General features: G+C 34.8%; 1 protein-coding gene across 1 annotated transcript in view; it reads right to left on the reverse strand.

Moving 5' to 3' along the window:
• Positions 1-373: 373 nt before the first annotated feature.
• caln2 (calneuron 2) overlaps positions 374-23,848 on the reverse strand; it is a 40,034-nt gene continuing 16,559 nt past the window's right edge. The window contains exons 3-6 of the mRNA XM_032576978.1: positions 17,102-17,245; positions 14,270-14,382; positions 5,518-5,671; positions 374-1,587 (exon numbers count right to left, since the gene is read on the reverse strand). Of these exons, the coding sequence (XP_032432869.1) occupies positions 1,460-1,587; positions 5,518-5,671; positions 14,270-14,382; positions 17,102-17,245 (539 nt within the window). The 3' untranslated portion in view covers positions 374-1,459. The remainder of the gene's footprint in view (positions 1,588-5,517; positions 5,672-14,269; positions 14,383-17,101; positions 17,246-23,848) is intronic.

Genomic DNA, 23,848 nt, shown 5'->3' on the forward strand with positions numbered 1-23,848 from the left:
CTGACGTCAACAAGAGATTTTCTCCACAGAGCTGTTTCTCCAGGGATATTTTCTCTTATTTGGGCCATTCTCTGTGGAACTGAGAGGTGGGTGTGCATGAAACTGTAGATTCGCAGTGTGTGAAATATTCAGACCAACAATCCTGCCAGGTTCAAAGTCACCAAAATGCAGCGACTTGCTGCCATGTTATTGTTGTTTGTGTTAACAGAGGAATCTAATAAAGTGGCCAGAGGGAAAATATTAAAGCTTAATAGTTTTTCTTATTTTGTACACTGCAAAAACACAAAATCTTAGCAAGTATTTTTGTTCTAGTTTCTAGTGCAAATATTTTAGATCACTTGAAATGAGACAGAACTAACTTACAAGTAACTTTTCAGCAAGAAATATGAGCTTGTTTTAAGTAAATTATTCCTTAATATTGATAAAAAAATTTCTAATTCCATTGGAAGATTATTTCATTTATAACAAGACATTTCCCCCATGCTATATTGAGAAATTATTGACTCCAAAAAGCTAATTTTGTGTTTTTGCAGTGTACTTTCTGCTATTGAGAGGAGTAAAATATTACATAAGCTAGGTAGCAAAAATCTATAGGGAAATCTTTAGTTAATGGCAATATATATACTGGTATGGTGTCAGGGGGTTTCTACAGCTGAGCTGTATAACAATGAAATGCAAATATGAGGCCTTTCCCCCACAAACACATACCTGATAATAACTCCATTCAGTTTGGTCTATTTTTTCAACGCTCATGAGGTTTTTGCAAATTATCTATATACATTGTCTTTTCCACACCACAAAAACATCAGACTAAAACGTGATGGGAATGCAGTGGTCCCTTTCTGAGAGTTGAGTTGTGCTTCCTCTAGATACACATAAAGATTTGACACAGTGGCACAAACAGCAGACTGAGCTGAGGATGCAAATGCTTCACGCTAAACGTGACGTTGATGCACGGCTACATGAGATGTGAGGATACTGGTATGAATTTCAATGCTGTGGCCAGGATAGAGTGCTCACATTCACTCCGTTCACATTCCCTGCACATATGCAGCTTTTTGATGCATTCACTGTTTTGAAAATCAAGAATGGCTCAAAGCACCTGATAAGCATTTCTGGTAATTGTAAAATTAAGTTTAAAGGGTCGTTTTCACCTTGAAAACAGCAAAGTAATTCTAGTTTAGTGTCACAATTTATAGAAAACCATAACTGTTTTGCATTTAAAATTCAAGTGACTTCACCTGGTGACATCTTCATTGCAAAACAAGCAAACCGCTCCACGTTTAATCCACACTGTCCGTTTTCTAAGAATAATTCACACAAGAACAAGGAAAACAAAGGTCAACTGATTGTTTTGAGAAGTGCTTGGGTTGTGGCTGGTCCAGCTTTGGCTGCAAAGAGAAAATGTGAGGTCATGGCTGTTTCTGTCCCACTCCCCATGCTCACAGTGCAACTGGTTTCACTCCATGCCGTTCCGCAGCATCTGATTGGCTGCGATAAGCATGACACTGATGATGAAAGCCATGGCGAAGGCGCAGATCAGGCTCTTCCTGACACATGTCTGCCGATTCTTCTTCTTAGGATGAACTGGAAGGAATGACAAGAATAAGAAAGAAAAACATGAGAATGTTTTGTAATTCCTGGTGATTCATAATTAGACTATTATATAAACCCATCAAACCCCAAATCCTACCAGCGAATCAGATTTTAACAGGGAAATCAGAGAAAATATTAACAGGAGAATAACAGAAATCTATTAAAGTTTCATATTTGCAACATACAAACACATGAACAAAGATAAATGTTAAAAGGTTGAAGGAATGGGAGCACACACTCTCAAGAAATCCCTGTTTGAGGCACAGATATATGCAGTAATGTGAACATATAACATGCAAAAATAAGTCAAATTTGTTTTCATGATGCCTAACAGGAAAATCCATTGCATTAAGAACAAAAACATTTACATTCGTTGGACTTTCCATCTTCTAAAATCACAACCGATGGGAAAAACAAACCAATGCAACTTTTGTAGCTGTCAATTTGTCTTGTGAAGTCCGAGTGTGATTCTACTGTTTCACGGCCAGTTATTAAACTGTTAAATTTCTGCCCAATGCTCCCCCTGTTCAAAAAAAGAGAAGAAGAAGCGGAATTAAAAATAATTTTGTTGTCATCTCATCCTAAACCAGTCTTTCTCAAACTATAATAGCAATCCTTTGGTAAGCTAACTGTAGCGTCGCGCTTAGAGCTAACGTAGCGGAAAATAAACGGTTGTTTACGTGCAGTACCTCGCGGGCCACCTGGGGGGCGTGAGGTCCACCAGGTACTGCATGTAAACAACCTTTTATTTGCTGTTACGTTAGCTCTAAGCGCGACGCTACAGTTAGCTTACCAAAAGGTTGCATTTAAAATTAACAATAGATAAATGGCTTAAGTTTAAGTGGTAAGTGAGAGTTTATTAAATGGTCCTTGGCCCGAAAAAGTTTGAGAAAATGTCCAAAACGTATCTGACCACAGGGATTATTGTAGCATTAAACTTTATTGCATTCTCTATATAAATGGCAGACATAATGAGATTATAAGATTGTCTCAAATAGATCCGTCTTCACATGGATTGTCATTGTAACAAGACTATAAAAATTACAGCAACAGAGAATAGGAAACATTTAACTCAATTCCAGGACTTGAGAATCTGATGGTAACGTTTATGCACTTGTATTTAAAGTTATAAAGGATTCTCCTAATTTGGGCACAGTTGCACAACCATTGAGTTCATAAAATCTTAAATACAGACTTCTGAGACTGTCAACTATAATCATGCTAAAAGATTTTAGAGCTGCCGAAGTAAATTCATTCCTATGTGTCTTCTGTTGAACCAAGATTAAAATTTTAGGTTTTACGATTTCTTCTTTGCTCCCCAGGGATCCACCAGTTCTTTGACTGAAACAAATATAGATGACACAGCAGCTAAGATTTCCTGCTGCCTTGTTTTGCTTCTCATGTCTGTGACCCAGATTATGAGAGCATCATCTCTGATGTAAAAAGAATGGTACATAACAGGCACAGACTGGTTACAAACGTCTACAGCAGCAACAAAAACAAAGAAAGGCAGGCGGAGGTGGAAGTTTTGCTCTGCTGCTGTTTGGGCTGAGAGAGCTTTTGTTCTCCAAAGACAGAGCCTCCCAGAGATTAAAAATGAGAGCGTTAGGAAGAGGCAGATGTGTTCTCCAACAGGCCGAAGTAAAAAGCCAAAAGTTTCCTCTCTGTCAGGTCCCATGTCTCAGCCTGTTAGAATCACACACTGCATCAATAAGTCAGCGTCAAAGCTCCGACTGCTGGATCTAAGAGAAACTGTCAAAGGTACAGAGGTCCCACTGGACGGATGGGAAAGAAGCCGGCATGAAAGAGGGAAGAGGAGGATGTGAGATCAGGGTTAATGTAGGGGAAAAAGACGGATGCTTTTCTATTTCCTCTTTTCAAAACTCCTAATTTTCCTGTTCCAATAACTCCACGGTGCGGCCAGTCCCCTCCTTTACCCCCTTATCGCCTCCTCAACCAACACTTCTGCATTCATTCCCAATTCCTTCTCTTTTTTGAGGAATACCTCAGTCTGCACACCAAGACCAGCAGGATTCAGTCAGTTCTGAAAAGCGCCAGAATTTTATTTTAATTCTCCACTTGCATGCATCTAAAACCTGCAGAGGAGGTTGAGGACCCCTGAACTATTTCTGTATGCAAAAATGACTCAATAATGTCAGAAAATTGATTCTTAAAGGATTTTTATTACTTTTCTAAAATTCATATATATATATGTATGCCTCAGGGTTTCCCACAGTGTATTATAAGCCTGGCGGGACCCCAGGCTTTACTTGTGTCCCCACCAGACTTAGCATTGTTCATTTATTTTATTTAATTTTTGCATTTTTTTAAAAAAACTTTATAGTTGGTGTTTAGGTATTAATCTTCCAGTCTTCCAATAACACATAACTATCAGGTGATATTTTCAAATTTCCTGACAACTTTAAACATTTTTTAACTCAAAAACATGGTGACTGGCTGGATGACTACTCTAGTACGCCGAGCACGGGGCTTAGCAAGTTTTCTGGGGGAAGCACTGTACTCTGCAACCACAGAATTTTACCTTATTTATACGGGTTTTTTTTTACCAGAAAATCCATATTTATGCTGTAAAATTCTGGCAACCACAGCTGCGGGTATTTACCGTAAATTAGAGACGTTTGTTGTTTTACAGTGTGGAGGATCATCAATGGAGGTGTTTTAAGGAAACACCTCCAACACATTGCTTCCTCATGTGACACCATGGAAAACAAAATAAATCAACAAAGATAAAAGAAAGATCACTTTGAACCTGAACACATTTGGTTCATATTTGGGTAAAATATCCAGATTCCTAGAATGTACTACATTCATCTCATCTAACAATTACTGATTTGTTCCCATTTTTTAAAAATGACTTTATATTCATTCAAGCAGCAGATTGCTGATGTTGCTGATATTGATGAATCCTGGATCAGTGTATTTTCTTCTACAAACAGCAACATTAAATTTCAAAATGTTCATGAATGCAAAGTATCGACAGAAGAACACAAATATTTATTCTGATTTTTAGGTAAAGCACTTTTAGGTCTGTGGTCTCTCTTAGAGGACGAGGACTTACACCGTGTTCAAAATTATTATGCAAGTGACATTTTCTCAGATTTTCTTAAATGGTCAATGCAAATGATGGTCAGTATAATTTTCAAGTCATGAACTATTACAGTATAAATCAAATTTTACTGAACAAAGCTCCCCATGAAAACAGTTTTTTTTCAAAAATCAAAAACTCAAAATGCACTTTTCCAAATTATTATGCACAGCAGATTTTCTAAACATTTTATGGATTATAAAGAACTGCAAACCATCATTCTTTGAATATGCAGCATTAAGTGGTCACATGTACTAAAATCAAAAGCTATTTCAATCAAAAACATCTTAACAGATCGAGTTACATGTTAACATTGGACCTTCTTTGATATCACCTGCACAATTCTTGATCCATTGAACTTTTGAGTTTGTGGAAAGTTTCTGCTTGAAACCTGTGGCCTGCTTAATAATGTGGAACATCCTTCTTAAGTAGATTTCCTTTAATTGAGCTCAGCAGACAAACTAATCAACCAGCTCTCTGAAATTAATTATAGTGATTCAAAGACCCTGACACACAAAACCATCTATAAATTTAATAGCACAACAAAAATTTAATCTTTATGACACTTAAATCCTATTTGCATAATAATTTGGAACACAGTGTAGAGTCTAGTTTTCTAATTAGCCAACTGGGAAAAGAGCAAAACAATATTTCACTCTATTTTATGATCATATAAATTGATAACAAATGTTTCAGTCCCTTAGTGTTGACCTTGTAAAATAACAGCAATAACAACAGAGCACAATATTTCCCGTGAGAAACTTTTCAAGTCTTCATTAGAGGACCAAAACTTTCCCTGAGAGCAGCTTCCTCACCTCCTTCGTACTCAGGGCAGTTCCCTGAGGTTTCGTTGAGGCTCTCCTCCTCCGTGATGATGATGTTCTCTATGTCCTTCATCGTCAAGTGGTCCCGGAAGGCGTGAAACAGAACCTGCTTGAGCTCATCCAGAGACAGCTGCTGCATGTCAAACTGCAGGGGAACAAAGCGATCAATGCAGAGACACAGAAACATCAGCAAAATTAAAAAATATTGTGTCATGTGAAGGAACACTGGTGCTACTTTTAGTCTAATTCTGTGTGAAATTCTGATTGTATTTAAAGGAAGAAGTTCCTAAATAATGGTCTAAGTTATTTTGATATTTGACATCAACATGCACAACCACACAAGCCCTCTAATAGCTTCAATAATTACAGTAAAAAACAGAGACATGTTTGCATCTCTGTGGTTGTTGTTTGTAGACGTTCAAGATGATTTATGAGGCTGTCACCTGCCTCTCATTTAACATCAGACTTTTATTCCGCCTCCATTGATCCAAAAAATTCACCTGCTTTCCGAAACTCTCAGTAGACTCCACTAATACTCCCGGATACGCGAGCGCCCAGCGTCCTGAAACCCACTAACATGTCTGGAATATTTACATCGCTGGCATTCTGGAATACCATCAGCCGCATGGTTTAGCACAACAGATGGCCTCTCTGAGGCAGGCATGGAGAAAAACGAGCGGAAAGAGGGAGGCTGAGAAAGGGAAAGTATGACGAAGTTCAAGAAAAGCCAGATGAATGAAGTAGTGAGAGGCAGATGGAGAAAACAGAACTGGCAGACAATAGTGGTAGAGATGAGGAAGAGTTGTAACAGGAGAAGATGCTCATTTTAGCAAGGAAATGATAGTCTTGCTCATCTTGTGCTGTAAAAATAAATAGATTTTTTCTTTTAGGAAACCTAAAGTTTAATTTATGGTTCTGAATTATTATTTGTCCCCAAACACAACAGATCACTTGGAGGCTGGACGTTTTCCAAACTGGAGAGAGGATTTGTTCCCAAATCCTTCCTCTGGTGGCTGAATGATATTAAAAAGGACTACATATCCAGAGTGCAAATACATAATAGAAAGGCTGTCTGTGAATGAGAAACGCATTGTGAAGTGCTTTGTGGAACCTCGACTAGATTAAAAAAGGATTATATAAGTGCACAACATTTGTCTTGGTATTTAATTCTTTCCTGTTTAATAATTTGTGTCTTTGGAAATGTATATTATTTATCATCCTGAGTGCTTTTGTTGGAAACACAATTGACTTTAAAAATGTGCCCAGCTGATAGAAGTTAGGTATTGATTTAACACAAATCAACCAGGTGAGCATTATTAAAATGTCTATAGATTAGCTAAATAGTGATATTTTTCTCAAATCATGATGTTCTTGTAAGCATCACTCTCTGTGCAGAAGTCTTAATTTACAGTTTCTACTGCCTTTTTGAATGATTTGCACTGTAATTATGGAAACTCCCACACAAACACAGAAATGGGAACAGAAGAAAACAGAAATACTATCAATTTAAAACCCAGGAGGCGTCACTAACAAACAGCAATTTCAATGCAGACTCCAACAATCTAGTGTTCATTCTGAGGTATCTAGCAACAAAAAGCAACACAGACGATGATATTGACTTCAACCATACATGGCAACTTAAAACAGATTTTTTCTTTTAATATACCCTGCAACCTTAAAACAAGTGTAAAAATGTGCAAGAAGCAGCCAGAATAATAAGGTTAAAACAGGCGAGACAAGGCAATTTTCAGCAACTATGTCTTCATGATTAGCTTGGCCAGAGTTTGATCAGGAATGATCTGCATCCTTTTCAAATCAAAACTACATGAGAACCACATGACTGTACAGTTTTAAAAACCCAAATGTGCAATTTGACATTTCAGTAAGAGGCAGGTTTTCAGTTTCACTTTGTGTTTTTGACTGTCACAAAGACAACAACAAAAAAAACTGCAATGTTAGTAAACATCGTTTGGCATTAGCATTTTTGGGGGTGACAACTAAAGGGTTAAACTCCTGAGAGCTCAAGATTTTTAATTTTTAATCAGATATCCCTAAAGCTGCTCATCTGTGCTGTAGAGTATTTGGAGAGTTGATTTTGTTTTATTTAATTTATTTTTGTTTCTTTTTACTCTGTTAAATTATCAGCAGAGAGACATTAAGTTGATTAATGATAAAATAAATTCTGATTACCAGTTGCAATTGTTTGTGCTTTTTGTCCCTTAATTGAAGTGTAATCATTTTTGATTTAAATAAATATTAATGTGAGAAACACAGAGATCTGCTTGCTTCTTTGAATGGATGGTTTAATGTAGAAAATTTCATTCTGCAAACTGATTCTCAGCTAATTAAAACACTTACTTGTTTCTATAGATATATAAATATAATCATTGTTGCATGAAACAAGAGTTAGTAGCAAAAACAAAACAATGATGTCCTCTGCACTGAAAAAAATGTTTCTTTGGACCAACTTAAAATAATTTGTTACAGCTAACCTTAGCTTTGCTAATTTGATTTCAGAATGATAGCTTAAGCAAAACTAATGAAATTATTTTCATTAGTTCTGATTTTACAGAAGATGCTCAATAGGAAGGAGATCTCAAGTTTTCACATTTGTCTTGTGCAACTCTGCTGAAGAAGATATTTTACAAAACACGGGACAGGATGCACTCAAAATCTACCCTGAGGTCACAGGAACAGTTAGTGGCAACACCAGTTAGAGGGACTGCTTGATTCCTGCTTTCCTTCTTGTCAGAGCAGTCTCAGCCCAAAACACCAGCAATGAAAAAGAGGAACAAGTCTTTGAGCAGCAGCAGCGGGACAGATGACATGACAGCTGAAGACAGAGAGAAAACACACAATGTTCCTGTCTGTCTGCGCTTAGACCTGCTACCTGCAGCTATCCGGCAGAATGTTTTATTTTCCTCCTCTGCTGTCTCTGAAGGACAAACACAGAGCGACGAACGGGGCAGACAAAATATTGAGTTTTCTTGTCTTTGTCTTTTCTGAATCGTTTCTAGCGGTGTGTTTGTGTGTGCATATGATCGAGCGGCTACCAGGAGCCCAGCAGGGGACTCGGCGACACGCAGGAGGAGTCAAGACACATCAATCAGAGGAACAGGTGTTAACACGGCGCCCTTCCTATCTAATCCTCCCGGCCTTCAAGCAACACAAGCTTGTTTCCTCAGACCCTCCACCTGCTCTGTTTGCTGACCCCGAAAAGCCACCAAGACTGACTGGATGCAGTCACTTTTTGTTTTACTCTGCGCTATTTTCACTAAAGTTTAAATAAAGTTTATGTTGTGTGGTGTCAGCAGGCCACACAGACGCAGCAAAAATCTCAATCTACAGAATAAAATCAGATTTTGTCAGCATAACTCAACATTCTGAAAATAAAAAGCCCCACTCAGTGTTTGGATGCCACATCAAAAGCATTTCCACACAAAGTGCCGCACTGCAGATCAAAGAATCCACCAAACGGCTGATATTATATAACATGCATGTAATGTTTTTTTTTTTAATATTCATTAGAAATAGCTTTTCTTATTGCTTCAACAGATTCTTTTCACTCTATCACCCATGTTTTGTTTATGTTTTTTGACATATTTTTCCATTTTTGTGTCAGAAATTTGCATACCCTGATCATCAGCATGGATTTTTCTGAACCATTTTTCTTCCACAGCTGAATGATGATACAACAAAGAACTTCAAAAATAATTGGATACACAAGTTTGAAGACATTGTGAACTTTGTCATATCTGCATGAGTCAAACGTGCACATAATGAAACATAAATGGACAAAAAGTGTTCCTAGGAAAGCTGCAGAAATCCTAATTTTTCTGGATGATGGTTTAAAAACAGTTTGTTTGTTCAGAAGTGATTAGAGTCACTACATGAATCCAGGTTTCAGGAACTGAACATACATTTTCTTTAGACTCGAGGTTAAGGCTTTAGGTTACGACCAAAAGTGTTTTCACTGCAAAAACAAAATCTTACAAAGCAGTTTTAGTTTCTAGTGCAAATATCTTTATCCATTTGAAATAAGACAAAACTAACTTAGAAGTAAGCATTCAGCGAGATAAACACTGCAAAAATACAAAATCTTTCTTGCCAGGTGTTTTTGTTTAGTTTCTAGTACAAATATTTTTGTTCACTTGAGATGAGAAAAATAACTTTACAAGTTAACATTTTAGCAAAGTATATGAGCTTGTTTTAAGTAAATAATTCCTTAATATTGATGAAACATTACTAGTTCCATTGGCAGATAAATTCTATACTAAGAAATTTTAGGCTTAAAATAAGCTCCTATATCTTGCTGAAAAGTTACTTCTGTGTGGTTTCGTCTTATTTCAAGTGAACTAAGATATTTGTGCTAGAAACAAGACAACAATAATTGGAAAGACTTTGTGTTTTTGCAGTGTAGGAGTTTGATTTAACTCCTTAATATTGATGAAAAAATACTTGTTTCATTGGCAGAATATTTCACTTATAATATGGAAAAATATCTTACTATAAGTGAATTTATCTTCCAATGGAAATAGTAATTTTTCATTGATATTAAGGAACCATTTACTTAAAACAAACTCCTATATCTTGCTGAAAAGTTGTACTTGTACGTTTGTTTCTCTTAATTCCAATTGAAATGGTTTGAATGTGTATTAATAATCATGAACCTGTTTGACTTTCTTTAATATCTCAGAAAAACATTCATCATACATTCAAACTTGTGTAACTACTTTTTCTTTATATAAAAAGAAATCACTGAAGCCCTTTGTTGTAAAATAATTTAACTCTGAAAAAAAAAAACATACGTTAAAAGCTCAACATTATTAATGTCAGACTGTCTAGACAAGTCATCATTCAAGAAGCTGCAACCTTGACTTAACTTTGGAAATGTTTTCTAAATTCAGCTGTGTTCATAAGGTGCCAGTTCCATCTCGGAGCATGCTACATAAAGAAACCATTTAATTTATTGGCTCAAGTAACTTTAATCAATAGTCTGGCTGGCGGGAAGGCACTTGCCCATTCTGAATCAGATTTGACAAACTGCCAACCAAAACAACTGTGAACAGTCAGGACCAGAGGACCGGACTGCTGGGATGAACTGGGATGTTTTGCACTGAGCTTCTATGAATCAGGCTTGATTCAATGTTTACGTCGGGATCAGGAAAGCTTAGAGGGAAAGTTTTCTGTGCAGTTTAGCCCCTCAAAGTGCAATTTTCTGCGATAGTGTGTGAAAAGAGGGCACAGAGGGCCAGAAGGGGAGGGTGAATGAGCGGTTATTAGTGAAAAAATAAAAGCTTTTTTACTTCTCATGTGCACCCTTAATTTGTTCACATATGGAGTCGGGAGGAGGCGAAAGACTTTTTAATTTCAGCACATATCCAGGTCTGAGGGTCTGATTTTCTGATGCTAAACCAAAATTTCACTCTGGGCGCCAAATTGATTAAAACGGACTTTGTTTACTCTTCAGCTTCCAGATTTATAATGTTGCGAAAGAGCCAAAAGTCTTGAGGGGGGTTTAGCAATGGAAACCAGGAAAGTTTAGCAAAAAGAAAAAGTTTCTTTTAATCACGAGCCAGAATATAGATCCCACTGGAAAGCTTTGGAGGGAGTTAAAATACGCCTTTGACAAAAAGGAAAACTTTTAAAAAGAGGGATAAACGAAGAGAGCCAGCACAAGACGCTAAAAGAAAACAACTGATTACAACACAAAGGTGCTGTAATTAGATATGAATTTGAAACTTATTGCTCTATAAGATCTGCATTCTTCCAAAGCCATTTAAAATGAATTCATATCCCACTGGTCGCTTCCTATAAAAAGCAAAATATGAATTTATTTATTTTACCTCAAAGTGCTATAACTTTACTGGCAGAATGTCTTTCTCAATATGTTTCAAAGTTTCTCCTTCATGAATAATCTTGTTTTGCTAATTTGAAATAATCCACAACAAATTAACATTAAAAGTTGATTGTGTTAAACTGAATGTGAATTTTCCTTTTCCATCTTAAAATCTGGGATGGAAACAATAAATGTCGCAAATACAAAAGACCACTGCACTGACCCAAACTGAAAACCTCCTGGTTATTCCACCAAATATTGATTTCTGAGCTCTTCCTGAATTAAAACATTAATATTGTTGTTTCTAAATGAATATGAACTTGTTTTCTTTGCTTTATTTGAGGTCTGAAAGCACTGCATCTTTTTCGTTATTTTGTCCATTTCTCATTTTCTGCAAATATATACTAAATTTTTACTTGTAATTTCGGAGACATGTCAGTAGTTCATAGAATAAAAGAACAATGTTCATTTTACTCAAACATATACCTAGAAAACGTAAAATCAGAGAAACTGATCATTTTAAGTGGTCTCTTCTATACAGAGCTGTATTTTATTCACCAAACCACAAAATGATCACAGAAATTTTCACGGGTTTGGATAGATGATGCATATGTCAAAACTTATTTATCTCATGTCACATAATAAACAAATTGACAACAAATAGCAGGTGTGTGTCAGCTGCTCAGCCAGCAGACATGTTGTGCTCATCCAGGTAGCATTGCAAGATAGTACCTGTCAGATAATAAAATGCAAATATACTATAAAGTTGTATTTTATGCAACACAATGTTGAGTATCCTTAAAAGATAATAAAATGCAACAAAATCCGTTTATTTCTGTTATTTCCAGGGACCCTCTAAGGCATGCCCGCCAAATAATTCAGATAATTCTGTCCAGCGGCGAACAAAACAAGCCAATTCCCCAAAGAATCGCATCATCTGAACACGCTGAACTGAGTCATTATGGCTCAGCGTGCCGTATCCATCATGGAGAGCCTCTTCCATCTCTCCCTTTTTTAACACAATGACTCCCCTGTCTCCCTCTGAGCTCTGTGAAATATAAACAGACACTTGCAAAATGCAGCTCTCACAATCCTCAGAGACACTCTTCCTCCCACCATTTCATCCCCTCTCCCACCTCCTCTCCACTTATATATTCTTTTGCTTTATGCTTTTATTTTACGCTTCCTCCATCTTTTCCTGCTCTCCTCTACTTTTCTTCCTGTTTGCCTTCAGTCTGCCGTTTCCCTTTGTGGGAGGTGAGCGTTTTAAATCACCCCAGAGATGCTCACTGTCTGCGACCTTCATGAATCACAGTCTCTTGTACTTCTTTAATTTTCTCCCCCTCTTCTCCTTTGTGATTTTCCTTTATGTTCCCAAATCTTTATGTGGGGCATCCACTCCTCTCCTCTCCTACATCATTCCCACCTCTTTCCACTCTCATCCCTGTTCATTGTCCAGCTTACCTCTTTTCCCCCGCCCCTCTCTCTCTCTCAGCCCCTCTGGCTGCTTCATTTTTCCACTTTGTGTCTCAATTACAAAAGGTGTTCTAAATCTGCATACTTTTGCATTAAATTGTTTTATTTTTTCCTGATGGAATGAACACACCGTTGTTTGTTAATTTATACTTCTTGAAGAGTTTGCACAATGAAATCTGGAATTAGGGGAATCTTTGTAGATGTGTTAAATGAACCTCTCTAAATCAGAGATTATTAATGTTCTCAAGGACCGGTTGTGCCAGATTAAACCTATTAAACTGTTAAAACGTTAATAAATACATGTGGATAATTACTTCTTAAAATTAGACTGTTTCTTACGATTTTATTTTTGCAATCAAAATCACAGATTTTGTGGTGCTAATTTAGTAATATATATGACGTTAAATGTGACTTTTTGACTATAATTTGACATCCAGCAAGGCCGAGGCAGAAGTCATGAAAGTAAGAAACACTGCCACCTGCAGGCAGGAGTTAGCGGTCACTTAAATTAGACATTTTTGACCATTTTTCTGGAAAATTTGCAATAAACTGCAGGAATTTTCACATAATTACAAAAAATTAGAGAGACTGTTTGATGTAATATGTGCCTGGAGTCTAGAGGCCCACATAAAATACTATGGCGGGCCAGATTTGGTCCATGGCCCTTAGGTTTGACACTGGTGCTCTAAATGCTTCTCATGTCACTTAACTTCAGGAAAGCAGAGTGCAGCTTTGTAGGAGCTGAGACTCAACTAGTCCTTGCTTTTAAAACACACATATACGCACAAACATTCATGCATTTCCATAATGTCATAAGCCTTTACCCACCAGGCACAAAATGCATGTTCTTCGTCTGGGGCTGCTTTCATAAACAAAGTCAGGATGTAAAAAAAGCTTGTGCATGAGCTGCAACACTAATGCCCAGTTTGGATTCTCAAACGCAAACATGCTCTGACATTTTTGAGACAGTGCTGCATCTCTAAAATACTTATTTTGGCAATGCCTCCTTCAACACTGTGAATGATAAACACACACACACGTCCACACACCCACACACGCACATATGCATGCACACACAAACCCAGAATCACTACCGCATACAAAAACCAAAGTAAATTCTCTGCAGGTCTCCTTTCCTTCAGGTCTCTAAGTAAAAACAATTTCTGGCAGGCAGGCAGCAGAAGCAGGTAGGGGGGGGACTGGAGCGTGTTTGGTGTGTGTGTGTGTGTTTTCTTATTTGTGTCGGTGCAGAGTCCCTGCAGGAACCAGAGCCGAGCTTAAGCATGTAAGCACTCCTCTGAATGCTGAAATGCGCAGCCAGAGGTGAGCTAGATGAGGTGAAAAAGATGGAGCTGGTAAGTAACAGGGCGCCTGAGTGATGAGGAGCAGCCTGTCTGCCCGTAGGCAGGAGGAAGGTTTGTCTCTCACCTGCCAGAAGATGTTGTCAATGGTGTTGCCCAGGAATCCTTCTCTGTTGTCGGACGACAGCAGCTTAGGCCCCAGTATCGTCATGAACTCCTCGAAGTCCACCTGGCCGTCCCCTGCAGGAGGAAACACATAAGAGGCTGCTGCAGCATGGACCGTGTTGGCAGAACGTATTCAAAGCAATAAAAAAATATGACAGAATAACAACTAAATATGCTTTGATTTGTGACACTATCGACACACAGTAAACTTTCGCCAACTCAGACGTGTATCTTTAAGATTTTCCGCGTAGGTGTTCTTATGACAGATCAGGGAATATTTGGCTAATTTAAATTCACAAGACACGACTCGTAAAAATGTTTGCATCATATATTCTGCTGCTGCATGTAGTTAATGATACCCATCAGCAGCCTGAACAGCTTCATTACAGGAACTTGTAAACACTATCATCTTCACCCAGATTTATAGATGTTAACCTGAAGATGCTGCGATCACGACTGTCAGCTTTATTTAACTTTTAGTTCATTACGTTATACTGTGCAGCATAAAAAACCTTAGCAGCAAAGCAACAGTGTTGAAAACTGTTCAGTAAAAGTATTCAAAACCTTTGAACACAATGCAAATACAAACTACAGAGTATTTTACTAAAATGTAATGGTGAAGTGCACGGAAGATAATACTGGATTTTCAAACTTAATAATTACAATAATAATTGCAGTAATATATATATATACATATATATATATATATATATATATATATATATATATATATATATATATATATATATATATATATATATATATATATATATATATATATATATATATATATACTTTTCACTTTCATACACTGGATTCTTTGCTTATTTTTATTTACAAGAGGAGCTCAAAACTCATTCATATATGGTGAGAATCAGGAAACTGCTAAATCTTTGGCTTTGACTAGGCCATTCGAAAACACTTTGCTTTGATTTAAGCAATTCCAAAATAACTCTGGTTGTATGTTTAAGGTTGTTGACCTGAAAATAAATAACCTCTAAGTAATGCATAGTGTAAAAGCACATGCAGCCCTGGAAAAAAATTAAGAGAGCACTTAAAATGACCAGTTTCTCTGATTTTACTTTTTATAAGTTTGAGTAAAATGAACTTTGCTCTTTTATTCTATGAACTACTGACAACGTGTCTCCAAAATTACAAGCAGAAATGTTGTATTTATTTGCAGAAAATGAGAAATGCCAAAATAATGAAAAAGATGCAATGTTTTCAGACCTCAAATAAAGCAAAGAAAACAAGTTCATATTAATTTAGAAACAATAATACTAATGTTTTAACTCAGGAAGAGTTCAGAAATCAATATTTGGTGGAAAAACCAGGAGGTTTTCTGTGGGGCTCACTGCAGTGGGCTATTTGTGTAAAGAAGCATTAAAGGCAAGACAAGCCTGATAGAAAAAAACAGGTTGAAATGGTTTTTAATAATGTTTACAAAGCTCCATCCATCCACCTGCTAAGGATTTCCTGGTACCTGCGAAGAAATATAATATTCATATCAAAGTAAGAGGTTTCTGAATACATTACAACAGCAAACTTTCAAATTTTTATCTGTAAAATAAAGCAGAAAAACACAAAATTTGAAATAGGTAAAACTTTTTTTTGGTTTAATGCCATATTTTTATAACAAAACACAAAAGTTTGTGGCTTAGGTTCAATGAATATTATTACTTTTGTAAGTCATCAATAATTATATCAGGGGAATTCCTAATATCCTTTGCCTTAGCATAAAAAAAACTTTTAGTAAGTACCATTTGCACAAAACACAACCTGGTAACAAATACTACTTCTGTATAAGTTCCCTCCAGCTTGGAGAGTCTTTTATTTTGGCCACATCTACAAAAGCTAAGGTTTACTTTGAACAGCGGTTTCAAAGAGATTGGATTTTGCCTTGAGTTGTTGCCCAATTACCCGACTGGAAAGTTCCAGGAAAGATGAAAAGTGACAGGAGAGCGATCACAGACCTATCTGTGTGTTTAATGCTGCACAGTGTCTAACATTATGTTCATCACTGCAAAGCCGGATTAAATGATGCTCTGAAAGAACATCATTAAATCTGAAATAATTGAGGCTTGCAGAAGGATAGTTCAAGATATACATTTAATTCTTACGCTGATATTTAATAACATAAAATGAGTATAAGAAACAGTGCAGGTTGTGATGTGTTGACTGTGAAAGTCAGAGGTAGACAGTATTTTAAGAAAGATAGCATCTCGCCTCAGGACAAATGGTAGTGCTGCTTTCAGGTGGTCGGTTACTCACAGACGCAAAAGCAAAAAGCTTTTAGCTTTGACCTTTGATATTTATGGCAAACTGTGAAATCAAGAGCCGAGAGCAGTCAGATAAGAAACCGCTGAAAGACTGAATGGGTTTTTCCTAATGCAAGTTCTGCCTTGGAGTAATTGCAATCTGCTGTGAATTTACAAGTAGAGCGCAACTTCTAAGTACGAGGAGCAGATAGGCTCGTTCTTTATTGTCTCGGGGGAAATTTGTCCTTTAAATCTGGCCTTCTGCTGCACTTTAGGTCGTTTACAAGGTGTTTTAGTGAAGCATTTCTGAAGAGAACAGGTTCGATCCAAATTTTTGTATCCAAAGCAAGTGAAAGAGGTATTCTAATTCAAATTCAACACTCCATACCTCTGCTGAAGCAAATTACTCCTCCGTATACCATGCAGAAGTAAAGAAAACAAAGATATTCAAGCAGAAACACATTAAAACAGGGTAAGAATGTTCTGCATACTCTGCAAATGCCCCCCCGAGTGTGTGTCCTTATGTAGCGCCTCACCATCCATGTCCAGTCTCTGCATAATGATGGCCAGCTCCACTTCGCTAGGCATGTAACCCAGGGAGCGCATGGCCATGCCCAGCTCCTGCTTGGAGATGAAGCCATTCCCATCTCGGTCCAAAACCCGGAATGCCTCACGGATCTCTGCGCAGGATAAAAACACAACATGTCACCGCAAAGTCTGTGCTTCTTTTCATTCTACAAATTTGTGAAAATACACATCATTAATTTAATATGGAAAAATGTGAAATGCTGCAATTTTTCTGTCATGGAGCATCTGGTGTGAGAGTCTGGTTGATCTTTTTCACACGTCTAATTGCATACTATGTTTTATAAGGCGTTTTATTACAGGGGATGAAAATATCTTTTCTTTATTGGTGTTCCCCTTTGCACTTCTTTCTGATGAGTAATCATTGCTCGTTGCTTTTTTATTTGTTTGGTGGTTGTACCATTGGCGGAGGTTAATGGTACACATCTTTCCCGTTTATCATAATTTAAATCTAATCTAGTTCCTAATTATCTAAAGCACATCCCTTATTGCAGTCGGTTGATATATGTTCTTGTTTTGTTTGTAATTTTAAAGTGTGTTTTTATGAGACTGTCAAATCCCTTTTTATCTTGGTGCATGATGTGTTTTCTTTGTCAGTGCCGCATGACCGATTTTCAGAAGACTGAACAATTGTGAGTCTTTGTTTTGTCTTAGAGATCAATAAATGTTGTGTTCAGCTCGTCTTGGTGAACAGTTTTATTTTCAAAGAATACCGCTGTTATCTGTATCTCTGAAATAAAAGCAGGGCTTAGAAAAGCAGACATCCTACAAATAATTGTATTTCTCCAATTACTTTTAAACTCAACCACAACAAATTCTCATCTCAATTGCTCATGTTTTTATCACCTATAATGTTGTTTGAAAATCTGTGGATGCATGTCAAAGTGCTCTTGCAAGAATTATTCATTTAACTTTTGTAATTTATCAATTGAGACTCCATAAATAAGCCCTGATTGCATTACTGCATCAAACTGGAAATAGTAGCTCATGTTTTCATTCAACAGAGTTTTATCTTTTAAGTTGGGTTCTTTATATTCTTGGTTTCACTCTTGTCTGAAAAATATTGCATAATCCGTTTTCTTATCGTTTCATTGGTTGATCTAAACCTCCTGATGGCTCCTTCCCCATAATCCCCAGATACAGAACAGCTTTGTTCTGACTTGGTCAAAAAAACTTTAAAAAATTAAAAACACAAGACAGCAAAAGGTTTGAAAGGTGTTATTTACTACTTTGTTAAACAACGTTACAGCAAGTTTCGCTACAAGGATTGTTTAACTGTTTTTATTCTTTTACCATCTTAGCAAAATAGTAAAGGATTATTAAGCACCTAAGGAATATTTTGTTAGCCTAAACTGAAAGTGTTTTATTGAAACATACTTAGACAGTATTTACATAGTACTTACAAATATTAAGGTTTACTAAAATATACACAGGACCTATTTGAAAATATTACCAAAAGTACAATTTCAGAAAAGTATTGTTTATATACGGTACATCTGTAATATATTTTTAAAATGTACATTTAAAATATAAATTTTTACAAATACATGCAGTGTATTATTAAAAGGATTATCGTATAACGTATAATTTTAGTAATATATTTAATTAGAACTTAAAGTCTAATTTAGAAAAGATATACTTTTAGAAAGTGCACCAAAATATGTTTCTAAAAATGTACTTATTGTATATTTTTAATATAATCTTAATAAGTATATTCACCTTATAACATTCTAAAATGTATTTTGGAAAAATACAGCATATTATATTACATCTACAAAAGGTGAGGTTCACTTTGAGCAACGGTTTCAAAGAGATTTTGAAAATTAAAAACACAAAACCAGCAAAAGATTTTACCAAGTCAAGTCAGCAGATTGGTGTAACTGTTTTTATTTTTTGGTGTAACTGTTTTTATTTTTTGGTGTAACTGTTTTTATTTTTTGGTGTAACTGTTTTTATTTTTGGTGTAACTGTTTTTATTTTTGTTGTAACTGTTTTTATTTTTTGGTGTAACTGTTTTTATTTTTGTTGTAACTGTTTTTATTTTTTGGTGTAACTGTTTTTAGTTTTTGGTGTAACTGTTTTTATTTTTTGGTTGTAACTGTTTTTAGTTTTTGGTGTAACTGTTTTTATCTTTTGGTGTAACTGTTTTTAGTTTTTGTTGTAACTGTTTTTATCTTTTGTTGTAACTGTTTTTAGTTTTTTGTGTAACTGTTTTTATTTTTGGTGTAACTGTTTTTATTTTTGTGTAACTGTTTTTATTTTTTTTGTGTAACTGTTTTTATTTTGTTGTAACTGTTTTTATTTTTTGTTTTTGTTGTGTAACTGTTTTTAGTTTTTTTTTGTGTGTAACTGTTTTTATCTTTGGTGTAACTGTTTTTAGTTTTTGGTGTAACTGTTTTTATCTTTTGGTGTAACTGTTTTTAGTTTTTGGTGTAACTGTTTTTAGTTTTTGGTGTAACTGTTTTTATCTTTTGGTGTAACTGTTTTTATTTTTGGTGTAACTGTTTTTAGTTTTTGGTGTAACTGTTTTTATCTTTTGGTGTAACTGTTTTTAGTTTTTGGTGTAACTGTTTTTAGTTTTTGGTGTAACTGTTTTTATCTTTTGGTGTAACTGTTTTTAGTTTTTGGTGTAACTGTTTTTATCTTTTGGTGTAACTGTTTTTATTTTTGGTGTAACTGTTTTTAGTTTTTGGTGTAACTGTTTTTATTTTTGGTGTAACTGTTTTTAGTTTTTGGTGTAACTGTTTTTAGTTTTTGGTGTAACTGTTTTTATCTTTTGGTGTAACTGTTTTTATCTTTTGGTGTAACTGTTTTTAGTTTTTGGTGTAACTGTTTTTATCTTTTGGTGTAACTGTTTTTATTTTTGGTGTAACTGTTTTTAGTTTTTGGTGTAACTGTTTTTATCTTTTGGTGTAACTGTTTTTATTTTTGGTGTAACTGTTTTTAGTTTTTGGTGTAACTGTTTTTATCTTTTGGTGTAACTGTTTTTAGTTTTTGGTGTAACTGTTTTTATTTTTTGGTGTAACTGTTTTTATCTTTTGGTGTAACGTTTTTATCTTTTGGTGTAACTGTTTTATTTTTTGGTGTAACTGTTTTTATTTTTTGGTGTAAACTGTTTTTATCTTTGGGTGTAACTGTTTTTTATTTTTTGGTGTAACTGTTTTTATTTTGGTGTAACTGTTTTAGTTTTGGTGTAACTGTTTTTATTTTTTGTTTGTAACTGTTTTATTTTTTGGTGTAACTGTTTTAGTTTTTGGTGTAACTGTTTTATTTTTTGGTGTAACGGTTTTTATCTTTTGGTGTAACTGTTTTTAGGTTTTGGTGTACAGTTTTTATTTTTGGTGTAACTGTTTTTATCTTTGGTGTAACTGTTTGTTATTTTTGGTGTAACTGTTTTATCTTTTGGGTGTAACTGTTTTTAGTTTTTGGTGTAACAGTTTTTAGTTTTTGGTGTAACAGTTTTTATTTTTTGGTGTAACAGTTTTTATTTTTTGGTGTAACTGTTTTTATTTTTGGTGTAACTGTTTTTAGTTTTTGGTGTATCTGTTTTTATTTTTTGTTGTAACTGTTTTTATTTTTTGTTGTAACTGTTTTTATTTTTTGGTGTAACTGTTTTTAGTTTTTGGTGTAACTGTTTTTATTTTTTGCATCCTGTCTTTAGCTACATTTGCCTAATGTGGTGCATAATTGTTTTATTTATATCACCAGTTTTTGAATCCAAAATGAGTAACAACCAGGGGAACCCAAGAGAAACAACAATCTGAATCTGTCATTTTGAAGATCGTTATAAAACTTTGTACACTTCCCCGACCTCTTCAATGAGATTAGAGTAAGGTTCTTATTTAGACGATTTTCTCTCTCAGCAGTAGTTTCCGGAGAAGTTTAATTATCTTTGCTTTTATTTTTGATGTTACTTTTTATCTAATTAAAGCATTTTAAAATAGACCTCAGTGGAATGATTGATACCATTAATTCTTGATGATGTTAATTACCAGCTCCCACTGATTTTCCTCATAATCCATAACTTAGGTGAACATATTGTTGATTAATGCTAAATAAATCTGAGAAATACATAGCATTTGTTTTGTTTTATAGAACATGCAGCGGGAGGTGAAATTATTCATCTTTTGTCTAATTCTGCTAGATTATGAAACAAATTTACTTTTAGCATATCATAGTTTAACACAGCTTTTAAATGCTATGATGAGTGTATTTTCATTATGACAAAATAAACAGTCTTACAGAATAATTTGCATGTTTTTATTGACTTCAGTTTTGGTAAACATTACAGATAATTTGCCTCCTTTCTGGTTTATTTTTATGCCCAATTACTACAGCTACTGCAAAAGCGTAAATGGGTTTTGATCAATACTCTTCTGTAAGAGTTGATGACCTAATTCTTGTGCCCTTAAAACATTTCCTAATCAGAAAGTTATACCTTTAATTTTCCAGAGTTCCAGCTCACCATTTGTTTTTTCAGTAAATGTCTGGGTTCAGTCTCGCTGCTCTTAAAGTAGTTGTGGGATGCAACACGTTTTCTGTGATAAAACTCCCATAACCAGCAGCTTCTTTGGGACCAAACAGCAGACAGACAAATTAGCTTTGGAGCGGGACCGATTCCTGCGGGAAATGGAGTTGGTAGACAGAAAAACAAGTCCTAAATCACAGCAGCAGTTAACCTCAAGTGTAAAAACACTTCAAGTGGTCTGCAGCGTCTGCAGAGCTGCTGCCCTGCTACTGAACCCCCGGGGACCTGAGCCAGGGAGCTAAAATAAAGAAAACAACGACCCACAGAAATATTTGTTACAAATGTTTTCAATTAGTGTTATCTATAACATGGTGTGTGGAATTATTTTAATCTTTTTGCTTTTCAAAATTTTCAGAAAATCAAACTCTGCTTTTTGGGAATAGAGAAAAAGACATTATTCTTCTCTGCTTGTGGGTATTAAAATTTTAGAGATTGATGAATTACAAATAAACTTCAACTGCAACTTTTCAACAGCCGCCACAGGGTAACCGTAGCCACTAAAACCTCTTTGTAAACAAAGACGCTCATAAAAATGATCTTAGTAGCAGCATTTTCACATCAAAAAGTAATGCTCTCCTTTATTTACAAGCAAATACTGGCACTGCGGCACAGTCAACTGACACAGGAAATAAGAAAAGCACTAGTTGAGAAATATCTCATTAAATTCCTGCTTTTTGATGCCGAATTTTTGTCCTGTGAAATTATGCATATGATTTTTTTTTTTTACTTTGAATTTGATAGTAAAATGCTTGTAATTAAGCTGCAGAAATTTTCTTGGAAGAAATTATTTTTTAGGCACATTTTTGCAGGTGAAATATTTACTGGTGAATTTAAATTTTTTTTAAAAACACACATAATTTCACAGGATAAAAATTTACTGTTTTTAATTCAACGACTACAAAAAAAGTCAAATTCTAATGAAACTAAGGGAAGGAGAAAACAAATAGAGCAAAGCCAAAAAAAAAAGAAAAAGAAAACCACTAATCAACCAGTCACTTGGATAAGTGAAAACAATCCAAGGGGCAAAATAAATAAATGAACAATCACAAATGGAAAACTATTTTACGGACTTTTTCATTTGTATTGGATTTGGAAAGAATGTAGCTTTGGCTAACAAAGTGTTATTTGCTTAATTTTGTCTGGTCTGTCGGACTTTTTATTTATCTTGGCAAATGTCTAAATAGCACAGAAATATTTTTCCTGTTTTTATTGGGGTTTTTTTTGTATAATACATAAAAAAAAAGTAAAAGGTTTATTTTAAAAGCACACCTTTTCAATTTTGGTCTTTTCACTGTAAAAATTACAACCCTAATAAAACTAAAAGAAAAAAAAGTAAATAAATAAATAAAAACAAAAATAAGGCAGCATTTTCCAAGCAATTCTTTTTAAGTTTAAAACACTTTTGGGTTTTATAAAAGCTAAAATAAAATAAGTTGAAAAAAAAAAATTAAGTTGAAAATTAAAAAAAGAAAAATTGTTACACTAAACTGAAAATAATTAGCATTTTAAATGTAATTAAAACGAGTAACTTATGATATTTGTATAAATTTTACTATATTATTTTAATTTTTCTCAATTTGCTTCAATTCACCATAATTAATCTTTTTTTCTAGCAGGTTGACCGTCACAAAATCTTGGTTTTACCTAAAAGAAATGCTGCTTCTTTTGTAGATCCATGGCTTTTGAGTGTCATATATTTTTGAAATAAAATTTGTTTAAGGCTTATCAAGCAACATTTTTATAATTCAATTCAATTAAGTTCAAAAATACTTCAATAATCCCAAAGGGAAATTAAGTAAGTTAAAAGTATTAGTAGAAAATGTTTTTCATGGACTGTAATATATATGTTGAAAAAAAACCTGAGAAAAAATAAATCCAAAGAACAAATGTACCTGGAATTCACTCAAACTATCCAGTTTAACTAAGTGAGAATTTCAATTGAAAGACACAAATATAGTTGTGCCAAAATGCAGAAAAAAAGATTTAAGGTCTTGGAATAAATAACATGTAGTTTGTTTTGATGTAAGTTTATGATTCAGAAAATAATCTATATTTCTGACTTATTTCAAATATAAATTGTAATTTAAGTAAAACTAATACATTATAACATATTGACAACTAGTATTTTTTTTTGTTTGGCTCAATGTAACATTTTTTCAGTGCAGGAAGA

This window comes from Xiphophorus hellerii, chromosome 11, assembly GCF_003331165.1.
Source record: "Xiphophorus hellerii strain 12219 chromosome 11, Xiphophorus_hellerii-4.1, whole genome shotgun sequence".
Taxonomy (NCBI): domain Eukaryota; kingdom Metazoa; phylum Chordata; class Actinopteri; order Cyprinodontiformes; family Poeciliidae; genus Xiphophorus; species Xiphophorus hellerii.